The sequence below is a fragment of the Macrobrachium rosenbergii genome, chromosome 8 (assembly GCF_040412425.1).
Source record: "Macrobrachium rosenbergii isolate ZJJX-2024 chromosome 8, ASM4041242v1, whole genome shotgun sequence".
Classification (NCBI taxonomy): domain Eukaryota; kingdom Metazoa; phylum Arthropoda; class Malacostraca; order Decapoda; family Palaemonidae; genus Macrobrachium; species Macrobrachium rosenbergii.
In genome coordinates this window covers 48415490-48442797 of record NC_089748.1, presented here as the reverse complement: position 1 = coordinate 48442797, position 27308 = coordinate 48415490, and the positions used below count along the sequence as shown (strand labels likewise).

Genomic DNA, 27308 nt, shown 5'->3' with positions numbered 1-27308 from the left:
TAACTACTAAACCCCCCATTTAGAGAGTGCTCAAGTACAAGATTGGTATTTTATTCTTCTGTATCATATCATTTGAAAATGGACAACAGAATTATGATAGTCAACCATCACACTGCCAGTGAACTTACACAGAAACTTAATTTCCACGTGTGACAAAATTGTTAGCTTTTTGAACCTGATATATTCACTTTAGTTTCTTTATAAATCAAAACTGTTGCCGTTTTTCCACTGTGAATGCACAAACTGTTGAGGATGCATGTTTAGTTTGTAATGTTTGATTTTTGTCATGGTAAAAGGACAATGTTAGAATCTTGTGATGTTGGTCGATAATTTTTGCCTTTTGTTGAGAGGGGGAAAAAAGTATCACTTCAGTTGTCTTGCCAGTTTTTAAACATTAAGGCTCTCAACTTTTATAGGTGAACAACCTTTATTGTGCAAATATTATTGAAGTACTCTATGGTGGTGTTAACCACATCTAGGCCAAACTAATGCAATTGTAAATTACTTAACCAAAAGTCTGTGAATAGTTGAATGCTATTTTGCAGTTATTCTCACAAAAAAAAAAAAAAAAAAAATATCTTATCTTTGTTGGCTCATAAAAACTTTTCACATAATTTTTTGCAGCCTGACAATGAATGTCAGGGTATCTGTATTTTATTCATAATTCAACTCATGAAGGTATATAATTTGATTTTTTGTTTCTGTAAGCTTTTACATGCAAAGAAATAGGTAGTACCCGGTTAATGGCAGGGGTTCCATTCCTGGCCAAGCGCCAACAGCTGAAAATCACTGATAACCGAAAATTGGCAATAATTATGGTAATTAATAACATTTACAATGTTGTAAGCCCCAATAAACCACTTCTCGACACTTATCGATGCCGATAAACCGCTTGCTGAGGCCGAAAATCGCCTATCGTTACCGAAAATCTGGTTAACGACGTCGTTAGCCAAGCTCTGTAAAACCGAAAGGCTGTTAACCAACGCCGCTGATAAGTGAGGGCTGCCTGTAATAGCCATTACAGCTAAGTAGCACACATTCCAGTTTTGAAACCTTAGTAATTATTATTTCTGTCACCATTTGTTTCTGTTGATTCCCCATCAGTCATTTCAGTGCCTGAGTAGGTCTTCAAAAACACATACTCATTCTCAACTTAAGTATTACACTGAAGGTCAGTCGATGTTCTGTATCTTTCAAAAATGATTCATTTAGGGCCAAAAATGATAATGCTTTCACAGATGCCCCTGTCAGGAAATGAGTTGGTTCTGTCATTGGCAATTAAACAAGCTCAAACCATACATGAAGAGAATAACAGCTTCAGTTACTGGTATTGAATGTGATAGCAGGTTCACCCACATTAATCTTAAAAAGTCTTGTCATAGTAGCTGCTTATCTTTTCCAAGGAAACTTTTGAAAATGGGTTTTTTTTGGCTTGATACAGTGTACATAATGTATTGCTAAGATGAAACTTACCATGATGATTTTTCTAAGGATGCCATCCTCCTGTGTTTTTCTTGCATTGTGTCCTTTTAAAGGATCTTTATTGTTCTGCTGCCATTATTGCTGTTTTTCACTGTTTGTCTAGACCTGCCATTCAACATGGTGATGAAGAATCCATTGTTGAGAAATGTGGTAGATTTTCAGTCTCTTAGATTGTACATCTGCAGGATGGTGTTAAGTGCTCTCCCAACAAAAGTGTCCATCACTGTCTTAAATCTTTCATGGCATTTAGTGAGGACCTTTTGGCAGGTGCCTGGGTTTTTGGATATTATTTGGTAATAGATAGGGGAAATAATCTTTTGTGGTCTGCATTGCCCAAAGGCTTTGGTTTCAAGTGATCGGGGGAAAATTGTAGTGGGGGAAAGTTAAAGAAGTTGGTCAGCTAGGTGGGAAGAGACCAAAGGGAACTGATGAAAAAAGTAAAAAGCATAGAGAAACTGATCCAAAGAAACACTTCAAAGAACATTGAGCATCATTTAAACACTAATTGGTACCTCCCAGTTGGGTCTGGGTGAACTGATGAACTGTGACAAGAGTAGAAGTGATGAGGGGATCAGTGAAAGAATTCCATGTCTTAGTGAAGAGAATAAACACAAAGTTGAACAACCTTGTTATTGTTGATTATCAGATATTGTGGCTTGTTGTGTGTTGCATTCCGAAAGGATTTTTTGTTTTTTTTTTTGCTTGTGTTGCAGTGGCTGATAAAATGTGTATAAATCAAGAGAAGAGGTTAGGCTGATGAAAGGTAGGAAAAAGATATGGTATAGACAAGTTTTTTATGCAGTTCTATCAAAAAGAACAAAACTCAAATTTTAGAACATTACTCCAAAGGGAGATAAATAAAGACTGTATGAAGTACTAACTATCAGTTACAAAGAATTTTTAACTGAAACACGATAGACATTTCATCAAGTTTAGCTGTATGAATCCTGTGATGTCATTGAGTGTCAAGAAACTGAAATTGAACTCCATGAAGATCTCTACATATCTTTGTGTTGGGGTTTCATCATAATTCTGGGCATTCTGTTGGTATGTTAAAAGGGAACACCACATGAAATGAGATGCGTCCTTTATTTTATCAAAATACGGATCATTTGCCGAAAATTCATTTCTCCCCATTCACAGTCACTCTGCTCTAGGGTTTGTTTTATTTTTTGGGAATTTTCGTGCATTTTTGAGTATAGTGTAAGTGAAATACACGTTAGCCAGATACTTTTGAGTTTAAACTTCCTCAGGCACTGAGCATATGATTGCAGCAGTAACATGTTTGCAATAATACTGGCAGTTTGTAGTGGAATTGAATAATATTGGGTCTGGTCAATACATGGATGGATTACTACCTAGGAAGGCTAGATGCCATCAGCTATCAGTGCCATCTCATCTTCAAGGGATGCGATGGTACCTAACTGAGAAGCCTTCTGAATGGCGTGCAGGTATATTTAAGAAATTATGCTAGGTTATAGATGGGGTTGGAGGTTTGACTGATTTTAGAGGACATTGGGTTACCGTTGGTAGGGTTACCATACATGTGAGTTTTGACATAGCAATAAATTAAAAGGAAAGATCGAAGTCTCCTTGGCTTTTTAAAGTATGCAGGAGTCCCATCATGGCAATGATGGCTCTGATAGCATCGTTTCCAATCCCTTTGTGTAGAGTTACAAGTAGTGAACACAGATTCATCCTTGAGATTATCTTTGAAGTACAAATAGTATTCTTGAGTTTGAATGATTTTACCAAAGGTTATTTTCATCATCCCTTGGCCCCTGCTGCATTGCTTTCTGTTTTGTACAGCAGTGCAGTGGAGACCTCGACCAGTTTTCTGACATAGATTCAGCATAAATTCTTTTCTCTGAAAGTGACTGGTGTTTTTTCCTAAAAGTGCATAGCTTTTTGAGGTCAAATATAGTTTCACATTAGTATTAGTTGTTGCTAAGTAGTAGTAGTAGTAGTAGTAGTAGTAGTAGTAGTAGTAGTAGTAGTAGATGGTTTTTCTCTGTGATCTGGTAGTACCTTTGCTGTACAATATACTTAGATAAGAAAAGAAATTTTAGTATCTGGCAGTCACATTAAGCCATTTATAAGTGATGCCCTGCACTACAAAACCCCTGTTACCCAAATGGCACAGGACTTAAGGTGTGTTGAATAGCTGAAAAATTTGGATTCTTGAATAGCTGAAAAATTTGGATAACTGTGGATAGCTTGAAATATCAATTTCACATGTTTGCATCCAAACAGTAAATTTTCATCTGCATATCAGTATAAATCACTAATGTTAATTTGTCAGTTATACGTGGTTGGAATTAATGGCAGGAAAATATCCTCAAATCTTACAGGGATTTTCAAACCTAAATTTAGCCTAGGAAGGGAAATGATGTACAGACTCACTAACAGTGTATTATATACTAAAACAAACATAAAATAATAACTAAAAATTAATAAATAAATACAAAACAACAGCATCTGCCATTCTTCTAAGATGTAAACCTTAAAAACAGTGTTTTAACAATTAAGCTTAATGAGTTGAGAAATTGCATGACTTAAATGAATATTTTCTTCTGAAATTTATATGCTTTCTCTTCATTCATAGGTACAAAAATCACTTTTGAATGCATAAACTCATACACTGTGGTCTCATGTATATTGAGCCTTGACATAAGGGATTATTGTAAGTTGGACATATCATTCACTTTTTTTAAGATGTTTCTCTTATTTCTACAAGTTCACTACAGATGCTTTATTAAGAATCTTAATTCAAAGGAAGTTTTATTTGATTTTCCTTGACTTTCTTAGTGATATCCAACTGGGAGAAAAACATTTGGTAAAAGTACTGCACTTTCTAATACAGCAGTCCTTACATGTATGCCACAGGTAAAGAAATGAACATGGAACATGAGTCTGCTAAAATTGATACAAAAGGGTTCATTGAGGATCTTTAAAATATTTTATAAATTTTATTTGTTTTATGTTTGATTGCCTGAGACTTGGGTTATTGGAAATTGGGTTAGTGGGACTTTACTTCACATAAATATATTGATATGGTACTAAAATACAATAAATGTAATACTGTACTGGTTCTTAACAGAATTTGAAAATTTTTTGTTTTGCTGCTGATAACATTAAATATTGACATTTTTTATAACATTTTAATTCTATAAAGGAAAATTGTAGATTCAAGCTCTTAAGAGCTATGCTGTACATTGTTGGATCGTTGTACAGTTGCTCGCTCATTTTGTTCCGTATTTGAAAGTCTGGATTTTCAGATGGATATTCATTGTGTGGCTAGAATGTTTACCAGGATACGTTGGAAGTTTGAACTGTGTTTTGAAAAATGTTTTACTTGTTCTGAATATCTTAGTTTCATAGTCAGGTATTAGTAGAAGTTTCAGTTGATGCCTCTTGGTATGTTCATGTGTCAAGAATTTTGTTTGTAAATGTGGATGATTGATTTTACTGTAAGTAGTTGCAATGTTGAATGAGTAGAAGGTTTAAATGCTTTTTATCTAGTGTTTGAGACTGACATTTTAGATGTTTGGTTTTTTGTTCAATTGTTATCCACTCCTTAGTATCATTTTTTTAATTAGAATGTTGAAGTTTTTTAGTAGCTCGTAGCATAGATGAATCAGCTTTCTTTATCTGTAACTGTTTAATGTAAATTGGGCATTTGTGTGGTGAACATTGTATCTTTGGCTGAAGGTCCTGTTGATGTTTATAATTGTACAGTATTTTTCATTTACTTTGAATTAGATTGTCACAGTAGGAATACAGGTGAAGAAGAAAAATAGATTGAGATACCCTCCAACTACAGTTTAATATTCAAGTTTTATACTTGCATACTATGCAGCATTCAGGTTTTCATAACATGAATTGTAATTGGTGAAATAAGAACTTGGTTTTTCTGTCATTGCAGTCTGTTATGAATTCTGTGATTACTTACAGGTCTGATGCTTTGCAAAAGAACCAGGAGATAGAGTTTGAGCGGAATAGCGAACGATTTGTCTTCCTGAAGTGGGGAGCCCAAGCTTTAAAAAATATGCTTATTGTACCTCCTGGCTCAGGAATTGTTCATCAGGTATGGTGATTTTTTCATGCCGTACTAATCTCAGCTCTTGCAGATGATGCTGTAAAGTATGTAGGATCATTGTAGGTCTGGAAAGCTGTAACAAAAATTCTTTTTCCCAGTGTGATTAGAGAAGTGATGGCAGAATATGTATTAAAAGATATACTTTTATTAAAATGTATACATTTTAACAACTACTGTACTGTTATTTTGTTGGTGTTGGTAGTGTCGAAATGGAGTTTCTGTATGAAAGTTGATTTAACAATTACAATCTAAATAACATTTTATATTTTCTAAAAATATCATCCCCTTTGATTTCTCCTCTTAGCATAAATAAAAGAACTTCTCTTTTTTTTTTCTAGGTTAATTTGGAGTACCTGGCTCGTGTGGTGTTCGATGAAGAAAGGCTGCTATTTCCCGACTCTTTAGTAGGCACAGATTCTCACACAACGATGATCAATGGTTTAGGTGTCGTTGGCTGGGGGGTTGGAGGTATTGAAACTAATTAAAAGTTCTCAGTGTGTGTGCTTTGGATTCAAATAAGATTTTTTGTCAACAAACAGTATGTGATCTTAAACATTGGGAAGCATATTGTAATTATCAGTAATGGGTAGTCTTCCAATTGAATTTTGTCTCTGGATGCTCAATCTTTCAGTTTTTCAGTTACAGGTACCTGAAAGATTGTGGGGTTGCTATTGCCATTACTGTACATGCTTTTCAGATACATGAATATAAATCCAAGTTGTTGTTAGCTGTGTGAATGATACTTTTACCTGTAATAACTCTCTATTGATCTTGGTCATAAAGGTGGTTAGTATAAAATGTAACGAGTTCTGTTTTTCTGTTACAGTTTTTAATCATATTTTTATGTCTTTAATATAGGTATTGAAGCTGAAGCAGTGATGCTAGGACAAGCAGTGTCCATGGTACTTCCCAAAGTACTAGGTTATTGTATTACAGGCACACTTTCACCCTTAGCCACCTCTACGGATGTTGTACTGACAATTACAAAGGTATGCATTATGCTGTATTATACTCTGTTTGTCTTTCAAATCTTTTAAGTTCCACATAGAAAAATTATCTTTTTCTGCTATGTAATTTTGTGCAGTCCATTTTGAAAATTAAAGGCTCCAAAAAATTATCATGGCAGCCTCTTGTGCTACAAACTATTGATTCTGTATGAACCTTTTGCTTTTTTAATATGGAAAATTATTACCACATGGATAATATTTTGTTTGTTGTGTTTCAAATGGTATATCATAATATAATATGTAGCCTACTTACTTACAAGTAACATTTCCATCTGTTTAAGGGTCATGTTTCTTTTTGCAGCATCTCAGACAAATAGGAGTAGTTGGGAAGTTCGTTGAGTTTTATGGACCAGGAGTTAAACAGTTATCTTTAGCTGATCGTGCCACAATCTCCAATATGTGTCCAGAATATGGTGCAACTATAGGTTTCTTTGCAGTTGATGACACTACCATTCATTATCTTCGACAAAGTAGTGAGTATAAGTCATATATTAATTTTCATAACTCATATACAGTACTGTACTGTACTTTAGCTGTGCTTGTTAAACTAAGTAAATGTTTGGGAAGTTTATAATCCCTAAAGAGGAAAATCTGGCATGAAAATGTTATGGTGATGATACAAGGTCATGTGTGGTTAAAAGGTTCCCAGTAGAATTGATGTTTGTAGTAAATGCAAGTTTTCATGTAATTTTCATGTAATTATGCATAATTAATAAAACCATAAATGGCAGCCTGTTATATACAGTATTATCTTCCAAGCACTTTTCCACTTCAGGGAGGAAACATTGGTAGAACCTTTTAGTAACCAACACAGCTGTGACCAGTGCCTTAGGGTTCTGTTTGCCAGAACATAGAGAATAGCTCCTGCTTTGGTTTTTGAGAGCATAAGAATTTGCTTGCTCGGTAAATAATGCCGTTTCTAATCATATGCCTTCTTTATTGCTGCATAGCACCAACATAAACTATCCTTCCATGTTTTCAAGCCTGGAACCTTTTTGCAATTCAGTGGCTATGGGTACTGTTGGGCATGTTTCACTAAAACAGCCATCTTTTTTCACAATGAAACCTGAGGACTGTGCACAAAAAGAACACTTAAGATTTTGATTAAACTTAGGGATGGTGTACAGTATATAAATGGTATTTTGTAAGGCATACACTTACAGGCACAAATGTTTAGTGATTTATTGATAATTATAAATAGGCTTAGTATTATAGTATATGCTTAGTATTATAGTAAGTTTAGGTCATAGCTTAATTAACATTACAGCTTCTTAAAAACTTGATATGATAATTTGAAAACTTGAGATTCTGAAAAAATAAATATCTTTTAAGATAAATATATGCGAGATTTGTTATTTATTGCAAGATGAAATTAAAACATTGCATGTAGTTATCTTTGTTTATTCTATGTTGTGACTGAATTTATGATTTTGTTTATGACTGGATACTTTATTGTTGCACGTATAGGAATCATTGTTACATAGTTTGCCTTTGTCTTTACTTGCAGATCGAGATGAGGAAAAAATTGCCAAAGTAGAAGCTTACCTTAAGGCTGTCAAAATGTTCCGCAATTTTTGTGATGCTACTCAGGACCCTGTTTTTAGTGAGGTAACTGGGATACTGTGTCATTTTTTATTTTTAAAATTCATTACTGTAAGCTAGCTAATGTTTTTAAAATGAATCAGTCTTTACAAAAGTGTTAAAGGCTTTATCTTAATGTCTCATAAACATAAATAGTACTGTTCTCTTTGTAGGTGGTTGAAATGGACCTTTCAGAAGTAGTACCATCAGTATCTGGACCTAAGAGACCACATGATAGAGTACCTGTTTCTTCCATGCACGAGGACTTCCGCCTTTGTCTGGGAAATAAAGTAAGTACAGATTATGCTTATTTCCTGTATATGCTTTTATGAATGTTACAAATAACTAGCCATCAATAATTTAAGACTGAGAACAATATAGGACAAACACAAGCATGAAGGGTATCTTAAGATAACCTTCAAGCTCGTGTTTATCCTATAAATGTTCTCGGTCTTAAATTATTGATGGTTAAGTAGTAAAGTAATTCATAATACTGCCATTTCCATACTACACTCTTAAACATACTTTTTCAGTGCAACCTTAGATGCAGATAAAAGTGATATTGTGCAGTTAAAAGAACAAGTGCAAAATAAAGTCCGGTGCCATGATCTCGTGCAGTTTTATTGTGTACCGTAATTTTTCAAGCTGTGCGAGAGGTTTCAGTACTGTACATAAGCTGATTGGCTTAATGCCAGTGTCCTGCACAGAGTTGGGTAACGATTTCCAAGGGTTGGGTTAAGGGAAAAGGGTAATACTGTAGTCACATGATTTGGTGGTGTGGGTACATGCTTTGGAGGGGGAAAAAAGTACTGAGTTCCTTTCGATCTTATGGAGATGGGATTCATGTAGGCACAGTGAAATGTCCAGTTTACTAAGTGATAATAATTCTTAGGATACTGTACTGAAAGGCATATGGATAAGACCATGAGACAAAGAAATGCAGGTAGTGCAGAAAGAAATAGAGACAGAGAACTGCTTAAAATATTGGACAGTATACTTATTTACCTGATGCTGTAGTGGAATACACGGTCATTCATTGGTGCAAAAACTACTGTAATGGTGTACAGTAGTTTTATACTGTAGCCCTGAATATGTACATAAAAATATAATGGCACTAACATTTTGATAGTGACCAATCCACATTAGTTTTTTTCTGATCATGTTCTGTGTATGTTTTACAAGGTGTACTGTTTGGTACAGTGTGTACACATTACTGCACTATAGTGTGTTACCTGAAGATTTTATATATGATGCGTAATGTACACATGCTAACCCCTCGATTCTTTGCACATGGACAGTTGCAAATACTTCCAAAGTGAAGGTATGGGAATAGTGATTAGCCTACGAAAATGTACTATTAACTTTAAAAATTGCATTAAATCCAGAGAACTAAGAATTATGTTACCTTTTTATAACGTGTATATTAAATACAAAATAGTCAACAAGCAAAATGTGTCATTCAAGACCTTTTTGTACAGTAGCCTAGCCTTCTAAAACTACTTAATCATAACCATGTAACTACTGTTTCATCAAACAAAACACATCCAAGATGATTGTATTGTAAGTATAATGAATGCTGTGTATGTATAAGCTTAGCAAGGGAATTAAAACACAACCAGATTACTAGTAATGTTAAACATTAAGGCACACATGTAAGTACAACTTTATTACACTTCACATTCCCTAGACTCCCCTGTAATTTATATTTTCAATAGATTTAATTTTCTTTTTATAGTGCAGCACGGCACATCACAGCATATGGTTATATCATTAGCCAATTGTTTGTTGTGTAGAAAGTGTACAGTGTTAAGCTTACCCCAGAATAATTTCAAAACAGCAATCATGCAAAAAGACTACATGCAGTAAAACTTTAGTGATGGTACTGATAGCACTAGGTAGTTTGTCATTAAACACATTTGATAGAACAAGCTGCATGACTGGGACCAATTTAATGTATGAATTTCTCTTCTCCCACACCCAAAACTCTTAATTACCTTCTCATCGGTAAGCCAGGGATGTATTTCAGATAATACAAGGGTTCTGTAAATGTGTGCTCAAGTGCTGTGGTGATATGTTCAAGTGCTGTGGAGATCCTAAGTAAATAACTATGTGCTCAAGTGCTGTGGAGATTTTGTTTGTATTGTAAGGGTATTTTTTTATGCCCAAAAATTTTTTTCCTATCTGGGAAAAGAAGGAAAAAGGAGCAAAGAAAAAACATTACCATAGATCTTGTTTCATGGGATGCTCCAAAATTTTTTTTTTTTTTTTTGTTTTTCTTTTTTTGCATTGTAGTGATCAGTTTATAGATGGTTATGGTGTTTTTCTTCAGATATCCAGTCTGTTCATTCCTTTTATCTAAACTTCACAATTTTTCACTATACTGTTGTCAGTAATTCGCCTTTCTTTTCAATGTTAATTTCTTAATTTTCCTCATTTCAGCCAAAACATGAAAGTTTTGATCTTTACCCATCACAACAAACAATTCTGCTGCATTTATATGTCCTTTAAATGGTTCCAGATTTTTTTTTTTTATTGTGTTTTCTGGGTTGCTTTGGTACTGCAAATTCTGTTACATCTGCCATTTAATTTTGGACCGTTTTGCACTCCCCAATTTGTCTTGTCCTCCATACCACCAAAATTCATATTTTTCTATTTCATTAGTGTTTTTTCCATTCCTTTATATCTAAGTTATTGTACACAACAAACACTGTTTTAAAGAACATTCTTTTTGTTTAAAAGCAAGGAATTTACCATATTCTGTACCATAATCATGAGGAATATACATATTACAAACACCAGAATTAGGGTGAGGTAATGTTCCCAAGACCTTATTACCAGCTCTTGTAGTTCCTATGTACTTTTTCCATTAAGAAATACATTTATTTTTCCCTTACATATGTGCCAAGCAATCATCTGCACCCTTTCAGTTTTTTTTTTTTACTTTATCTGTACCTCTGCACCCATTAGTCCATTTTTCCCTCGCATTCGTACACAGGGTTCCATACAATTGACATTTTTTTACCCAATGTTAACTTTCAAAGATGGGTCAACAAAACAAGTAGGTTAATAGTGTTCCTTTATTTGTAAATTATACAATCCAATTTGCAACAATTCTCAGGAGAAATCTAGTATCAAATAAAAACATATACCAGTAAAAACCCAAGAGAAAATTCACCAGTTCGAAGAACCTTCGAAAAACATACATTGATCAGCGTGACTCGGGTCAATCATTTTTTCTTGCTAGGAAAGGAAATGGACAGACTTCAAAACTCTTTGCAACCTTTAAACTGATTGTGGTGTGCCTGGAAATAAAGACAGATTTTAGAGACCAGCATTAACAATTACAGTCCTGTAACTTGTATACAAAAAAATTTAGAAATAGCTTTTGGAGACTTATAGAATACTCCGTTAGGTGACAAAAAACCCGGTGATGACGTCACGAATACATAACCGGGCTTTGGTCAACCTAGCGGGTATCCTCTTCTGCTTTTTGGTCTTGTGAGCTGTTCAACAGGATATGTAGTAAAAATTCCAGCGGGTGTCCTTTTGTAAAGTCAGGTGCACAGTTTGGTGAGTGAGCGATCTAGTCATGGGACAGGAATAAAACATGTACTAGTTCGACACACACCTTACTAACACTTGATTTGTCTTGCCACATTTGACGTTAAGAACATCTTCATGGTTTTAATAATCACGTGTTGTAAACACAACAGAATAAACACGAACACCTATAATTCAAAACACATACATGAAAGACAAATAGCTTGTAACTGCCCAACAAATCAAGTAGCGTGTCTAAACCATTATCCTTTATAAATTGACTTTAAAACCATATATAAGTATCTGGAGAATTTAGGGTAGGCTACTCTGATAGGTGACTAAAAAACCCGGTGATGATACATGATTACACTACCAGATCTCAGTCAACCTAGCAGCGTACCTTCTATTCTGGGTGCAAGAACGTCTTTTGCAGCAGTCAGTTAAAACCAAACTCGTACCTGAGGTGCAATACAGCCATCCGCAATGCGTTTTTACATCAAAAGCATAGTTGGGCAAGACAACGCAACTGAAAAGAAATGTTAGCTCCTAACACACGTTACACTGAAAATTAAGCACACATATGTAACGCTAAAAATTAGAATGACCATAAAATGAATAAGCAATTACTGTTAAAATCTCACGTAAATGAGCACTAATTTAGAAAAGGGTTCTATTCCGGAAGTTAAAACTAGTGGCAAGAATGATTAAGTAAAAGATTAATTCATTACTATTAATGTAAGAAACGTGAGGAAGATCTCGTTTCAAGTACAGTTTACGCGAAAACCTTTAGAAAGAGTATCCTGAAATGTAAAACCATTTTCGTTCCTGCCAAACTCGCTGGTGAGGAAGGTGATTAGGCTTGTTCGCCCTACAACAAAGGAGTTGGGGGGGAGGGGGGTCAGGTCAGATCAGGTCGCTGCAGCTGTCTTTTAATCCTTAGAACCTTCCCTCACTCCCCATATCCCAACGATCTTAGGCCGGCGTTTGGCCTCCCGGCCTATCACAGCTTGGTCGAATATTGAAATGGCCTAAATGAGTTCTTGTGACGGTCGATTTAAGACCCATTTTCGCTAGAGAGATTTAACTTGTTTTTCCATCAGTGCGAAGTACGGTGGGCACAGTGGGGTGGGGGGGGAAGAGATCTGCGTGGGAACGGGGTATGGGAAGAGAAATGGATTTACTGACATGCTTTGAAGTCTTCGTCTTTATGAGATAATTAACTAACCAGCACTAATTTATTCTAATTTATATGAAGCTTTCAGTCTATGCAAAAAGTTACTTTATTTTTACGACAATATATACTACTCATTAAAGCAGGTGACAGTTCCCAACGCGGGTAATGGACAGTGAGGTAGATAAGAAGGGGACAAACATCTACCGCGATGTCGTTACGAAGTTCAAAACAACAGAAGGAAATGAAGGGGATTGGAATGCACTCGGGACCTTTGTTGTTTTGCTTAAACTATTTCAGATGCGATAACAGGCGAGGATTTATATTATCAATACATCAGAACGAACAATAATTAACCAGAAACGCTTTTGACATTATGAAAATACATTTAAAAAGATTAAACAGCGAAAATGGGGAAAAACGAGAAAACTCGAACGGAGTTGATTGGAGAAGATTTAACAGTGGGGAAATGCAGGTTAGTTTTGACAGTTGTATAACGTTTGTAACGAAAATCGAATTTATGAATAAGGCAATCACAAATGAGGAAGGGGTTCAGTTGCACTGAATTGCATTCTTAAATAAAATCATGTGATGTCAGTCGGTGAAACCGTTTATTCTCTCGGAGATCTTTCGACGCGCGTGTTGGGGTGAACTCAACCGGTGGCGCTCTATCAATACAAATGGCGTTTACACCAGGAAGTTTTCACCCAAACGCGACGCCGATGTCGGGTCCAGGCGGGACATTCTTTCTAAAAGATCAGTTTATCTCGTACTTGGAGAAAAGAGGCAGATGTCCTTTGGTCTACTTGAAACTGTGATATGAAAGTAACGTCACACATTCACAGTTTAAGTTCCCAAAAGGATGAACTCCTTGGAAACACGAGCCGTCCAGTCATCTAACACTTTCTAAAAACCAGTGGATCTCTTAATTCCTGGATACCTGCCCCTGCTGGCCTAGCTTTATGAATTTACATTACAGCTCTCATACAGCTAAACCACCAAAGAGAAGTACCCAAGACTGTTCCAGGGCCGGCGACGATGGCGTAGATATATGGTCATCCGTTTGCAGATTTAAATATAATAAAAGACAGGTTTCGTTGATACTTGGTGATAGCATTGGACGAGTGTCGAATCTAGTCATGAATGGAAAATAACATGGACGAGAAACTCACTCATCCTATACTGTCATCCATCAGCTATGAGATTGGCCCTCAATGAAGACTGCATAAATAAAGCTAAGGGTTGCCTTTCGCTGGCGTTCGAAATTGATTTCACTGTTATGAACCTTAAGAGACATACCTTAACTCTGACCCACAGACTAGAAGACAGATACCTCTCCTCCTCAGCCAGAAGTTGAAACTAGTGCAGTGGGCACTGTGGCGTCCTGATACAAGATGCTTCTTGTCACAAAATCCCCACAAGCAGATTCTAGGTGTGCAGACTGGAAACTTGCTTCTTCCTCGACGTCCTCAGTGCTTCTGACTGGCGTCCTGCCTTTTGCTCTAGGTCAGGGCTCCGCTCTGGGCTTTGGGAAGCTTGGGTTAGCCGCGCCTGGGGTCAGGTCCTCGGCTTTTCATTGGTCGAGATCGGTCTAAACTTGCTCGAGCCGTCTGATTGGTCCGTTTGAAATGTGGAGGGCAGTTCGAAGAGGTTGTAGGGATTTACAACGACTTGGCGATGTAGATAGAGTGAAGAGATTACAGTTCGCCGTCAACTTTCCCTTACCCTTTCCTACAGTGAGATAGGAGGGGTTTGGAGAGTTGTTGGGGGGGGGGGGAAACTGCTTCCTTAAATCTACAAGTTTAATACATCAGGTCCCCTACTTCGATATGCAGTATTAAAAAAAGAATTGACTTACTTTTCAAAGAAATTGAACAATACGGCTGTCTTTTGAACTAATTCATACGAATTTTTGGCCTCAGAATTAGTAATTCTCAATTTCTCGGAAATCAAGACTACAAATGCTCTCTCTCTCTCTCTCTCTCTCTCTCTCTCTCTCTCTCTCTCTCTCTCTCTCTCACAAATTACTTTTATAATAGCAATTTAAATATGTTTTTTTTTTCTAGAAAATCAAAGATAAGTTATAGCTAGTTAAAGTAATTGGGTAAAAATTAAACTGCAATCACATATTAGTGTGTTCCCGATTTCACGAAATGCTTTCTTGCCCTTTCGGATGCTTATATGCCTTTATATTATGTATACAGCAATATATATACATACATACATATATGTATAGATATATATGTGTGTGCGCGTGCGTGTATGTATGTGTGTATTATGTATGTATATGAAACTTTTAACATTACATGCCTCGATAGTACTGTTTCAACAGCGCATATTTTTTTCCCAATGTAGAAAGTCTTTATGTACGATTACATTTAAATGTGGGCAAGCAGGGTACTTTTTTTTATGAAACAATAAGTCTCTGGCTCAAAAAAACTTTACTTTTGAAAATGAATCTCTCATATATTTAGAAAAACCTTGAAGTAAGATTTTGTAGAAAAAAAAAATGGGGAGGGGGAATTAATAGTCCATGCACTTCGTAAAGTAAATATTACATGTGGTGAAGGGCAGTTAAATCTCAGTATAAACCTTTGTACCCTTAAAACAGTTTTAGTTGGCAGACATCTGTAGCAAAATTTGGTACATTAATATGAGAAAACTTTCCACATACATACATTAGCGTGAATTGCTTTCAGTGATACGTTCCAGCCATACGTGAAGCAAGTCTATCACTTTGCTGTGAACGCTCTCTCTCTCTCTCTCTCTCTCTCTCTCTCTCTCTCTTCTCTCTCTCTCACACACACACACACACCGTCAGCATCGAATTGCCTCCGTATCTCCCTGACTTATCATTCTAACCGATTCTTACTCCGTCCAGATGTTTACTGATATTCAGATAAATAGATATCAGGATAACTGATAAGATTCGCATGACTGGGTACGGTGACGCCGTTTGTTTATTTAAATGACTGATTTCAAAGCTTACTGTAAGGTGACTATAGTTGAAGTTTCTTGAAAACTTTGCGCGTGGTATGATTCATTTTCTGCTTACGCAGAAGGGTATGTCATAGTTGCCATATATTCTTAAGCATAGGTTTTTTTTTTTATTAGCTATAACCCCACTGTCCACAAGTATTTGATACGTATTTGGTATGTGCGTGTATTTTGGTTATGGAAATCATAGAGGAGGTTCTTTTGTGTAGTTGAGAATGCAGTGAAATTACTTTGTGAAATGTAATCAGTTTCGTTTGAAGAACTTCTCAGTACCTTGACGTATAGGCCTACCCTTCTGCGCAGTTAGCTTCCAAGCGATGTGTGTGAAGATTGAGAGAAAAATAAAAATGTAGTGATTTTTTTTATTTTTTTTTTAAGCTTGATATAACAGCGATGTACGAAGTTTCTGGTTAATGACTTGAAAGTCGCGTAGATGACGAAAAGCGATATTTGTTCTCTCGTTACAATTGTTTAATAGTGCAACTTCTAGGAACTTGCTTGACTCTCTCAAGCTCTTTCAGCGCTGATAAAATAGATGTAGACAATTTCTAAAATCTGAATCGGCGATGATGGTAAGGTATTGATAGCTGAAACTTGAATAAGATCCCCAATTGAAAATTATGGTAGATATTTAGAGAGAAAATATAAATATCTTCACAGTGCCCATCAACTGTAAGCGCTTTCAGTTCCAAAGAATCTTAGCGAACCCAAGAATCTTGGCGAACCATTTCTAATCAACTCATTGCAAAATGGCGCCTATATTTAAGGACAGGAGTACGCGGAACTCAAATTCAATTTATTCCCTTTTTAGGTCATGTTTTTTTTTTTTTTTTTTTTTTTTTATTATTAACTTCGCTGAACATTACAGTAGTTAATTTTAGTTCAATGGTCACTAGTGACGTGTGAGTAGGAACCCGTTTTTTAGATGTAAAACCACTTCATATAAAATAAAACTTTCTCTCTCTCTCTCTCTCTCTCTCTCTCTCTCTCTCTCTCTCTCTCTCTCTCTCTCTCAGCAGTATTTTCTGTAAGTCATCAGTTCGTAAGACCTTCGTTTCTTTTGGTCAAGATCTTTGAGTCCAATTACCTTTCAGATGTTTCCAGGATGTTGGTCAAGCTACGTTGAAAATTATTTATCGAGATTGTACTTCAAGTTTTGATTAAGGTAATGAAATTATATATTATATATATATATATATATATATATATATGTATATATATACAGATATACATATATACTGTATATATGTATGTGTATACAGTATATATATGTATATATATATAGTGATATATATGTATGCATGTATACAGTATAAATAAATGTGTATATATAATCATTGGAGGTCTTAATGTGATGACTAATTGATAGTTAAGCCTAATGAGTAACCACTGAACTACAAACACTTCTTGAAAGCCTAATGATTTGACCTAAAGGTGAATATCTTATACAGTTATTTTTCAAAGGGATTCCACCAAATATGATACATTTATCTGCATGGTAGCGTACTAATGAATTACTAATATGCCACAGTACTGTTTCGAACACGAGAAAGTCAAAACTAAATTCCCAGCACATATTTAAGATATAAAGTTTTTCTAAAGTCCGCTTTTGGTAACATTTGAGCCATCAGTTTAATAACCAAAATGCCGGGGCTACCATTAATACCCAAGGAATGTTAGGACCAAGCTTTCAATACTGCAGTCTTCGGATCGTACGCGCGTAAAGGCCTTCTCAGAAGAGACACGGAAGTCTCTGTCAAACATTAATGAAAAACATTAAACATTTTGTCTTCGCTTTTTTGGCCCTTTCGGCAGCCGTTGTAATGCCACATGTTTGTCAGCTGACTAGTAATTTCAGCGACCGATTCCAGTTTCCGTCTGTATTTGTCAACAGCACCAATACCCTTGAGAATGCGCTGCTGTTAAGAATGTGCTTATAAACATCAAAGTTATTTTGGCCCAGTTGAATCCAGGAGCCATTCAAGAATCTCGACAAAGTTGACGTATTTTGACTTATTTCGTCAGAAGGGTTGATTAGGCAGCGTGGTCAATATCCACAATGCATCACTGTATCGTGAAGTGATTGAGAAAAGCAAGGTCTTGGAGAAGAGGTTCGTCTTGATATTTATTTAGATATTATTCACCTGCCTTTTCGATTGTGAAACGTTGATAAATGCTTTTCCTTCCGTAATATTGAACTGAGGCACATTAGTATACAGAAGTCTTCATATTATGTATAATAGGAGTTTGTCTCGATACGCATTTTAATGTGTAATTCTCTTTCCATAGGATAATTATACCCTATTTTGAAATTCCTCTTGTCATCAGCATTATGTCAGTATATTAAACCTTTTCGTACGGAGAGAGAGAGAGAGAGAGAGAGAGAGAGAGAGAGAGAGAGAGAGAGAGAGAGAGAGAGAGGGGGGATTATGTACATTATTGTGGCAGTAGACACTGCGTATCAGGAGCTACAGGAATCTGCCTGCTCAAGCTTTCATTAAGGATTTCCTGTTACATTAACACATATTTGAAGCCCGTGCTTTTGTTTACGTGCAATTCTAGGTCACGTCTCTCTCTCTCTCTCTCTCTCTCTTCTCACGGGTTAATAACTTTATTTGTGTACAGACATGTTGAATTCATATAAAATATATTTACTGCTCCACTACCTTTCTGAAACCAAAATGAACTCGAAATGATCAGTGGCGGTGATATATCTTTACATATCTGGAAACAATCTTTTGAAATCCTGCGTAGGTTCGGTTGTGCCTCGGGAGTCGGGACCAAAGTCCGAAGTCCACACTTGCTTACTGGCTGTGCTTCTCCCTGAAACGTGGTGGATGGGAGACGGCCATATCTTCTTCCTCCCTTGGTCGCTTCCTTTTCTTTCTTGCCATAATTCCGTATTTACTTGTCGAGGCTGATATCTGTATTTTACTGTATTAGTATTTTCGGCTGCATTCTTTATAAAACTAAGTCTGGAATTAATCAGTTTTAGAACAATGTAGCTGGTCTTGCTAGGGACTTCAAAGTATGGGTAATATATTTGTTTGTTTTCAAATAGTCACGGAAAAAATCCTAAGGCAGCATAATATATTCTTTCTCGAGCATCTGAGAATCATTTAACACGAAAGTACAATTCCTTTAAAGTCGTGTAGGTATATATTTATCTAGTAACGCAATTACACGTGGCAGTAAAATTGTATAAATGTAAAGGTTGATAAACCAGCAGTGGTCAGTATTATTATTATTATTATTATTATTATTATTATTATTATTATATAGTATCCATCGTCTTCACTTTGGACTATTTCATGGCGAGAGTTAACTTCGCATCTCCGATAGGGCAATTTGTAAAAGCAATTAACTTAGTTAAAGCATGCGACTTTCATATGCTTTTACTCGGGGTTTCTAATACATGTTTCATATGTATTTCCATACACTGCATTATATTTGCAAGTATACAATGACTAGTACTGGTTGTGTCCCCCATACATGATATCCTCATGAATATGTATTGATAAATGTTAAAATTTCAAATGAATACATATTATTTCCTCATGCAGATCGTAAGAGGGATCTATCAGAAGGTATGTTTATCTAATGCGACAAAGGCAGAGAAGTTATGAAGAGGTCTTTTGTCCCCGAAATGAAATACACAAAGCGAATGTACTTCAAAAACCATCCTTGGGAGGGAGGGAGGGAGGGCTTCTTTCACAGCAGCAGGGATTCCTTTGGGACGGTGGGCAGTCAAGGTCAGGCAGGCGATAATCGGGAAGAAATCACGAGGGAAGGTAGCCAGGTCATTTGGCGTTGCCTCAGGTCAAAGTCCAGTTCTCCTTATCTTCTTCGCCCTTCTTGTAAACCGTCCCTCCCTCGGTCCCTGCGAAACTCACTCTCTCTCTCTCTCTCTCTCTCTCTCTCTCTCTCTCTCTCTCTCTCTCTCTCTCTCTCTCTTTTTTTTTATATTCCCGTCTCATCATTCTTCACCCTTATAAACCTTTCCTCCATCGGTCCCTGCGAAACACTCTCTCTCTCTCTCTCTCTCTCTCTCTCTCTCTCTCTCTCTCTCTCTCTCTCTCTCTCTCTCTCTCTCTCTCTCTCTTTGTATTCCCGTCTCATCATCTTCACCCTTCTTATAAACCTTTCCTCCTCGGTTCCTGCAGTGACTCTCTCTCTCTCTCTCTCTCTCTCTCTCTCTCTCTCTCTCTCTCTCTCTCTCTCTCTCTCTCTCTCGTATTTTGGAAGAGCGTTGGAAGAATGATTTTACGATGAGATAGTTCTTTTCAGTGCATTGTAAATATTTGTTTCTTTTTTTTTAGTTTGAAAATCTTTTCGAATGGGTCATATTTTGTCTCATAATCACGAGGTTCATTATTATTATTATTATTATTATTATTATTATTATTATTATTATTATTATTATTATTATTATTATTCAGAGTATGAACTCTCTTAATATAAAACAACCCCAGGGTGGCCCATTGACTTTATATTCAAGCTTCCAAAGACTATGGTGTTCATTCGAAAGAAGTAACTTGTAAAGTGATATATTTGATTTTCAAATGCATCGACGCTATTGGAGTTACTGCTAAAATCAAAAGAATATATTTTTTTTTTTCAATATTTAAGGCTATGCCATTTACTTGGTAGAAACTGCTAAAATCAAAAGAATATATTTTTTCAATATTTAAGGCTATGCCATTTACTTGGTAGAATCATCATGTATCCTTTCAGTGTAGAGAAATCATGAATCTAAAGCGTGTTAGGATAACATGTCCTCAGTTGCCTATTTCGAAATGATATACATTTCTGAAGTAGGTAACGGAGTCACTGAAAAATGTAATTTTGTATACGGAAAAAGAAGTCACCGGGAAAAGTCACATTAAGTTATGGTGGTTAGTATTAAAGTCACAGGAAAAGAATCACAGAAAAAAAATAGTATTTTGTTAAGGAAAAAAGCCAGAGAAAAAAATTAAAAATTTTGTCTAGGAAGAAAGTCACCGGGAAAAAATCACATTAATTTATGGTGACCGGTAATAAAGTCACAGGAAAGTCATAATTTTGTCTAGGAAAAAGTCATCGGGAAAAAGTCACATTAATTTGGGACGGCCGGTAATGAAGTCAGAAAAAAGTCACAAAAATCGGTAATAAAGTCACGGGAAAAAAATCACAAAGTCACAATATTGTCTAGGAAAGAAAGTCAATTAATCAAACAAAAACATTCAAGTCAGTCACAATATATTTAAGTACCATAAACCTTTAAAATAATAAAACAGAAAATGTGAACCGTGGCTTCACCTGTACTTGTGATTCTGGAAAAAAAAAAAGACGTTGGAGACATGGATTATAAATAATTCCTGGAAACAGTCTCTTGCTAATCCTTTTATGACCCATTTCTCCCCCGTTCCCCCCGAGGGTCTAACGGACAAAATCAGTCGTTTCACCGGATTTTTTTTTTTTTTTTTTTTTTTTTTTTTTAATTAGGACGGTTGAAATGCCCTGCTTTTCTGCCAGTCGCCATAAATCTAGAAAATAAACGAAGTTATATTGTTGTGAATCATGAATTTGTTCGTGGGTTTCCTTCTATATTGACTGGTGTCAATAGGAGGTTTGTTGTATAATACTGCGTTTTGTAAGTTCTGCTAATTAATGATACTGAATATTAATTCAGATTTGTTTATTACTTTTACTGTTTCCGTTCATTCTTGGTGGGTTCGGCATTGTCTCTCGAGTTGTCAAAATAATATACTTGATTGCGAAAGTAAACTTTTTTACTTTTTTTTTTTTTTTTTTAATTCAGTACCTCTAGGAAGAATCAAACTTACAGTCGTACCTCACCGCCAGTACATCATTTGTATAGTATATCTCCAAAGGTACGGTTGGAATTGGTTCAGTTTCTTTTAAAAATAGATAATTGTGAAAATAATCCTATTAAGTTGCAGATCATATTTTCCACTGACGTGGCATTTTCCTTCCCTCCGTCCAGAGCTCTTGTTTCCGGTTAATCGCTACTTTATACATTGGTTGTGGTTGTTGTTGTTAGATAGCGTTGGCTAAATGCCAGCAAGGGCTCTTGCTCCTAGAGCAGTCCGTATTCAAATCGACCTATATAGACCACTTGTTGTTCATCTGTTGGATAATTTTGAAAACTGTCATCGCTGATGAAATTCAGTACCATGTGTCTAGAGAAAAAGTATCAGTTAAATTTAGTTATATTAGCTTATTCTAAAGTAATACTACGGTCAAATGCTTAGCTGAATAACTGGTAATATTTAATATGGTAACGCCATGCACCGCATGCCTTACCCAGGCCAAGAAAGACTATAAATATCTATCAGTAGTCTTATTGGAGGCGATATTTATTGTAACTCGAGTAAAACTCCATTGCTCTTGTGCGACTGAATGTCAGCCTTTTCTCTTTTTTTTTTTTTTTTTTTTTTTGACAAAAATCTGCCAAGTTTCTCAAACATTGACTGTGATACTGATTCCTTTTACCTCCATAATTCCATAATTGCTACATTCTCCCTATCCCTGAGGATGTAGTGTAACTGGAACCTCAATAGTTCAAGCAAAAATACAATGTATTACTATTCTAAAACAATGCACCTTGTATTTTAATCATTTACTGACGTTTTTCTCTATTTGTTCGTTCCTTTGTTAATTTTTTTCCTTTCCTGATGAATGTTCTCTTCTTTCTGTATTTCATATTACCTTCTGTTTCTTCCTTCAAATGAACACCTCATTCTTCAGAATATTGGATTTCAAGTCAGTGGCCTCTGTGAGCTTGTTCCATGTGAATAGGGTTCATCTCCTGCATATAATAATAATAATAATAATAATAATAATAATAATAATAATAATAATAATAATATTCACAACGAGTGAGGATAATATTTGTGAATGTCCAAAGTTGTGGGTTTGTGACGGACCAAAGCTGGCATTTCCCACATACACAATCTATTCTGGGCCACCCACCGGCCCTCGCCTCTGTTTACCCGTTAAAAGATATCAACGGGTTGTTGTTGTCTTGGGTTGTTTACCCTTCCCCCTCCCCATGTTCTCTCATCCCCCTTCCTTGATCCTACCTACTTCTTAGTCAGTCGTGTAAATCCCTGTTTAGGCCTCGTGTTTCTTATAAGGCGAGAGTTTGGGAGTTTGCTCTCTCTCTCTCTCTCTCTCTCTCTCTCTCTCTCTCTCTCTCTCTCTCTCTCTCTCTCTCTCTCTCTCCTCCTTCTTCTTCTTCTTCTTCTTCTTCTTCTTCTTCTTCTTCTCTCTCTCTCTCTCTCTCTCTCTCTCTCTCTCTCTCTCTCTCTCCTCCTTCTTCTTCTTCTTCTTTCTTTCTTTCTTTCTTTCTCTGTGAAGAGAGATAGGAAGAGGAGAAGAGGCCCAGGGCAGGAAGGGAGGTCCCACCCCTCTCTTTCAGTCCTTAGCTACTTTCTCTCTCTCTCTCTCTCTCTCTCTCTCTCTCTCTCTCTCTCTCTCTCTCTCTCTCTCTCTCTCTCTCTCCTCCTTCTTCTTCTCTCTGTCTAGTGTGTGTAAATATTGGCTTATTCCAGTTTCGTATGATTTCTGTTACACATACTGTTCACTCGAGGTCTTTGTCTGCTTACAAACACAAAAGCAATGCGGCGATTGCTTACATCTGCTGCTTAGAGACAAAATGCACAGTAGCAAGAACTCGGTCAGAATGCGAGAATGCGCCTCGAGAAAATAAGATTGAGAAAATACGACCATTTCAAGATTTCTGATACAGACAATGGTATTAAAACTGAAGAAGAAACTGTATTTTCTGTTATTTGACGGCTCGTTTACCAAAGTACGCGCCTAAAGAGCCTTTGCTCAGTTATTCTTGGAAAGTGGTTAATGGACAGTCCTTTTTTTATACGAACAGGACAAGTTTTATTATTTCCATTGTTTCAGTGGCGGGATGTAGTCCCACAGAAGGGGTACATGTGGGTAACCATTATTATTATTATTATTATTATTATTATTATTATTATTATTATTATTATTGGAGAAACGAAGCCACAGTTATTTAAGGTACGTAAATTTACGGATTCGAACAGATTCCCGAAAGCTTTCTGTAGAGATTTGTTTGCAAATCTACGTGCCCATAGATAACTGTGGATTTGTTTCTCCATTTCAGGACTCATGCTGCTATTATATTATTATTATTATTATTATTATTATTATTATTATTATTATTATTATTAACCAGCTGCAACCTTAGTTAGGAAAGTTTAATGTTGAAAGCTCAAAGGTTCCAACTAGGAAAGTAAGCCAGCACTGAAAATGAGATGCATGATAAGTAAGGAAGAATTTCTTCAGCTTTTTTTCTAACTGCCGGTGGTCTGTTTTTTTTTTTTTTTTACTGTTTTCTTTGTGGGTTTTCTGTAACAGAAAATGTGTTTTTTTGTAATGCTCTGAAGAATTTTGTTTTTTGTAATTCTGTTTTCAAAATCACTTAAGGGAATTGTAATACAGTACAAGGAAACCTAGCAATGTAACAATAATGGCTGCGTTAAGGAAAGATAACACTTCAAATAAAGGAAACGTCGGGAATATTAGAAAAAATTAGGCTCCTTTTTATCAGTAACTGAAAGAAAAAGAGGAAAGTAAACAATATAATTAAATGGAGGATACGTTGGCAAACAGTTAATTAAATTCTATCTCTTTACTTTACGCAATGATAGAACTTTATTCGCAAGTAAAAAAAATGTAACCTGAAATTGTTATCATCATGGGCTCTCTCTTGGTGGCACTTATTGAAGAATGGGAATGACAGTGTTTGTCAACATGGCAAAATTTGAACGCTGAAAATTCCATAGCAATAACTAGTCAGAAATGAAGATCTCCAATTAAAGAATAGAAAGATTTCGACAGTATCTCAACGAATAACTGCCAACGGCCATACCACGCTGAAAGCACCGCTTCTCGTCCGATTAACGAATAGCTTGACAGTTCATTTAAGCTTGAAGCCCCGTGTCATGAACATTTACAAAGTGTGAAATCTGCTATGTATGAAAAGACAAAAAGTTCCATTAACTGCGCAGAAATAATGAAAGGGACAATGAAAATCTACGTTACTGTGATTAAAACAAAAATGTAATCATGTTTGCCCTACCTGTAAATTTTGTTTTTGTAGAACTTAGAGAATACTGTATTAGATGTTGTCTATCTTGTAAGAGAAATACATTTATCAATGTAAAAGATTTGTATTTGGAAAGAGTGCTCAACTGTCCAGGGAAAGTATTGAGACGTGAGGGACGAAGTTGAGGGGGTGGGAGGGGCGGGAGATTAGCGCCATTTACGTGCGTTGCCAAACATATTATTTTACGGGAACTGTAATGAGAAAATAGAATCTGTTTCATGAGTAAGTGGAATAAAATTTCTTTAAATTAATTTGTGATTAGATACACAATATGTAATGACCAGTGCTTGGGATCGTATTTCGATTATAAAAAAAAGAGCAAGGCATTAGCGTGCCACATCTACGTTTTCTTTTCACGTACTTCTCAAGAAGCACGAGCCCTTGCTGTCATATAAACTGGCATAAACACCAACGCGATTAAGGAACTATATATCATTTGTTTTTCAGTAAGCCAAGATATTTCTTGTTACAAAATCAAGAAGGGTATCCAGTTACAAATTTTCTTCAAGCAATGCTTCACACAGCATTCTCAGTTCAGCGAATCTGAAGACGAATAAAAATAAGTTCATCGTTAGCACGAGTCATGATTCGGGTCTCAGATCAATACAAAAAGGACCGGAATAATTTGTACATTTTATGTTATTTATATAAGACTAGAATTATCAGTTTATGAACTAAGGTCAAACATCAGTGCGGATACAACTGACGCACGGGCTACCATGAGGACAGAGCCCATGCGCGCGCAATCTATAACAACAACAACAACGCACGTAGCGCGTTCGTGGCAAAAACAAAACTTCCTCCCCAGTATTTCTCTCTCTCTCTCTCTCTCTCTCTCTCTCTCTCTCTCTCTCTCTCTCTCTCTCTCTCTCTCCACATATTTTCATTCACATTTAGGGCATTTAAATTTACACAAGAAAAATGAATGAACATGGTTTTCCCCTAACTCCTGTGCCGCAAATTTTTATTCTCTTAATTCCGAAGATAAAATTGAAGTTCTTTGGCACCCAAGGACTATACAGTTATGCAACTTAAAAGTTATCGTTAATGAACTATCTGGGGTGAAAGTCTTTAATTAGAACAGTAGCTCAGTCCTGAATGAAATAAGTAAATCTTGATTTTATTCCTGTTTTTTCAGGTTGGTTTTAAAGGTTTTGGTCTTCCACCGGAACAGCATGACAAAACTGTTCCATTTGTATACCAAGGACAGGAATATACTCTGAAGCATGGGTCTGTTGTTATAGCAGCTATTACCTCATGTACAAACACCAGCAACCCCTCTGTTATGCTTGGAGCAGGTGAGTTACCGTATTTTTGCAGTTGTGATGGCATGAAATGTACTGAACCTTACGAGGAAGTAAGTTATGTGTGCTTTTAGAATCTGCTTCATTCTTTAAAAAAAAAATGCTGTTTCAAGTACAACAGGAAAATATCTTATGTCGTTAAAAGAGAAATGTAAATCAGGCATGTTCTTCCAGAGTGCAAACTTGTAACAACATACATTTACGTGTAGCAACATACACATAAGTATGAAAATGTCAATCCTATAGAAGTTTGTATTTAGTACAGTAGATTTCAATTTAATTTTGGGTTTATATATTTTTTTAGAAGAGGATTCACATACAGCTAAATGTCTTCATTGAGGGATATTTGATATGCAAAACAAAGTTATAGTATAACATTTTGTCAGGATATTAATACATTTTCATTTGTGAATTTCTTTATTTCCCTTTGGTGCTACCCTTTATGCAGATTTTGTCAAACTGAGGAAGTAGAAGCATAACTTTTGCTCCATAAATTGCACTGGGCCTTGGTTTGTCATGAGTTTTTGTGGCCTTTATTAAGCATTATTATCCATTATTTCACTGACCTTAGAGTATTGATTGGTTAGGAATGGTGCTTATTTTTCAAGTAATTCGCAGAATTATTTATTGATCGAATTACAATACTAGAGCACCTGTTTAATAATGTATATTTTTGTATTATCTTCCAGGCATGCTTGCAAAGAATGCTGTAGAGGCTGGCCTGTCAGTGGCTCCTTTCATCAAGACTTCTCTGTCACCTGGATCTGGGGTAGTTACCCATTACCTCCAGCACTCTGGGGTCATCCCATACCTGACAAAGCTTGGATTTGACATTGTGGGATATGGATGTATGACCTGCATTGGCAATTCTGGTCCTATCCCCGAGCCCATAGTGGAAGCCATTGAGAAGGTGATAAGAATAATTATTAAATTTATTTGAATGGTGTAAAATGTAGATGCAGTTGTTTAGAATAAG

At 36.0% G+C, this 27308-nt stretch overlaps 1 protein-coding gene and 1 long non-coding RNA gene across 4 annotated transcripts in view; one reads left to right on the top strand and one right to left on the bottom strand.

Moving 5' to 3' along the window:
* Window positions 1-27308, top strand: part of LOC136840819 (cytoplasmic aconitate hydratase-like) — a 70403-nt gene that overhangs the window by 31216 nt on the left and 11879 nt on the right. For all 3 annotated transcript variants that reach the window (XR_010853744.1, XM_067107742.1, XM_067107741.1), the window contains 8 exons: window positions 5437-5569; window positions 5920-6049; window positions 6440-6570; window positions 6890-7061; window positions 8096-8196; window positions 8343-8459; window positions 26167-26326; window positions 27022-27242. Coding sequence is in view for 2 of the 3 variants with exons in the window: in XM_067107742.1 (XP_066963843.1) it covers window positions 5437-5569; window positions 5920-6049; window positions 6440-6570; window positions 6890-7061; window positions 8096-8196; window positions 8343-8459; window positions 26167-26326; window positions 27022-27242 (1165 nt within the window). In the remaining variant the exon portion in view is untranslated. The remainder of the gene's footprint in view (window positions 1-5436; window positions 5570-5919; window positions 6050-6439; window positions 6571-6889; window positions 7062-8095; window positions 8197-8342; window positions 8460-26166; window positions 26327-27021; window positions 27243-27308) is intronic.
* On the bottom strand, window positions 11235-14828 carry LOC136840822 (uncharacterized). Its single transcript, XR_010853745.1, has 2 exons — window positions 14180-14828; window positions 11235-11471 (listed from the first exon to the last, which is right to left on the bottom strand). It is a non-coding gene; the product is annotated as an uncharacterized lncRNA (long non-coding RNA).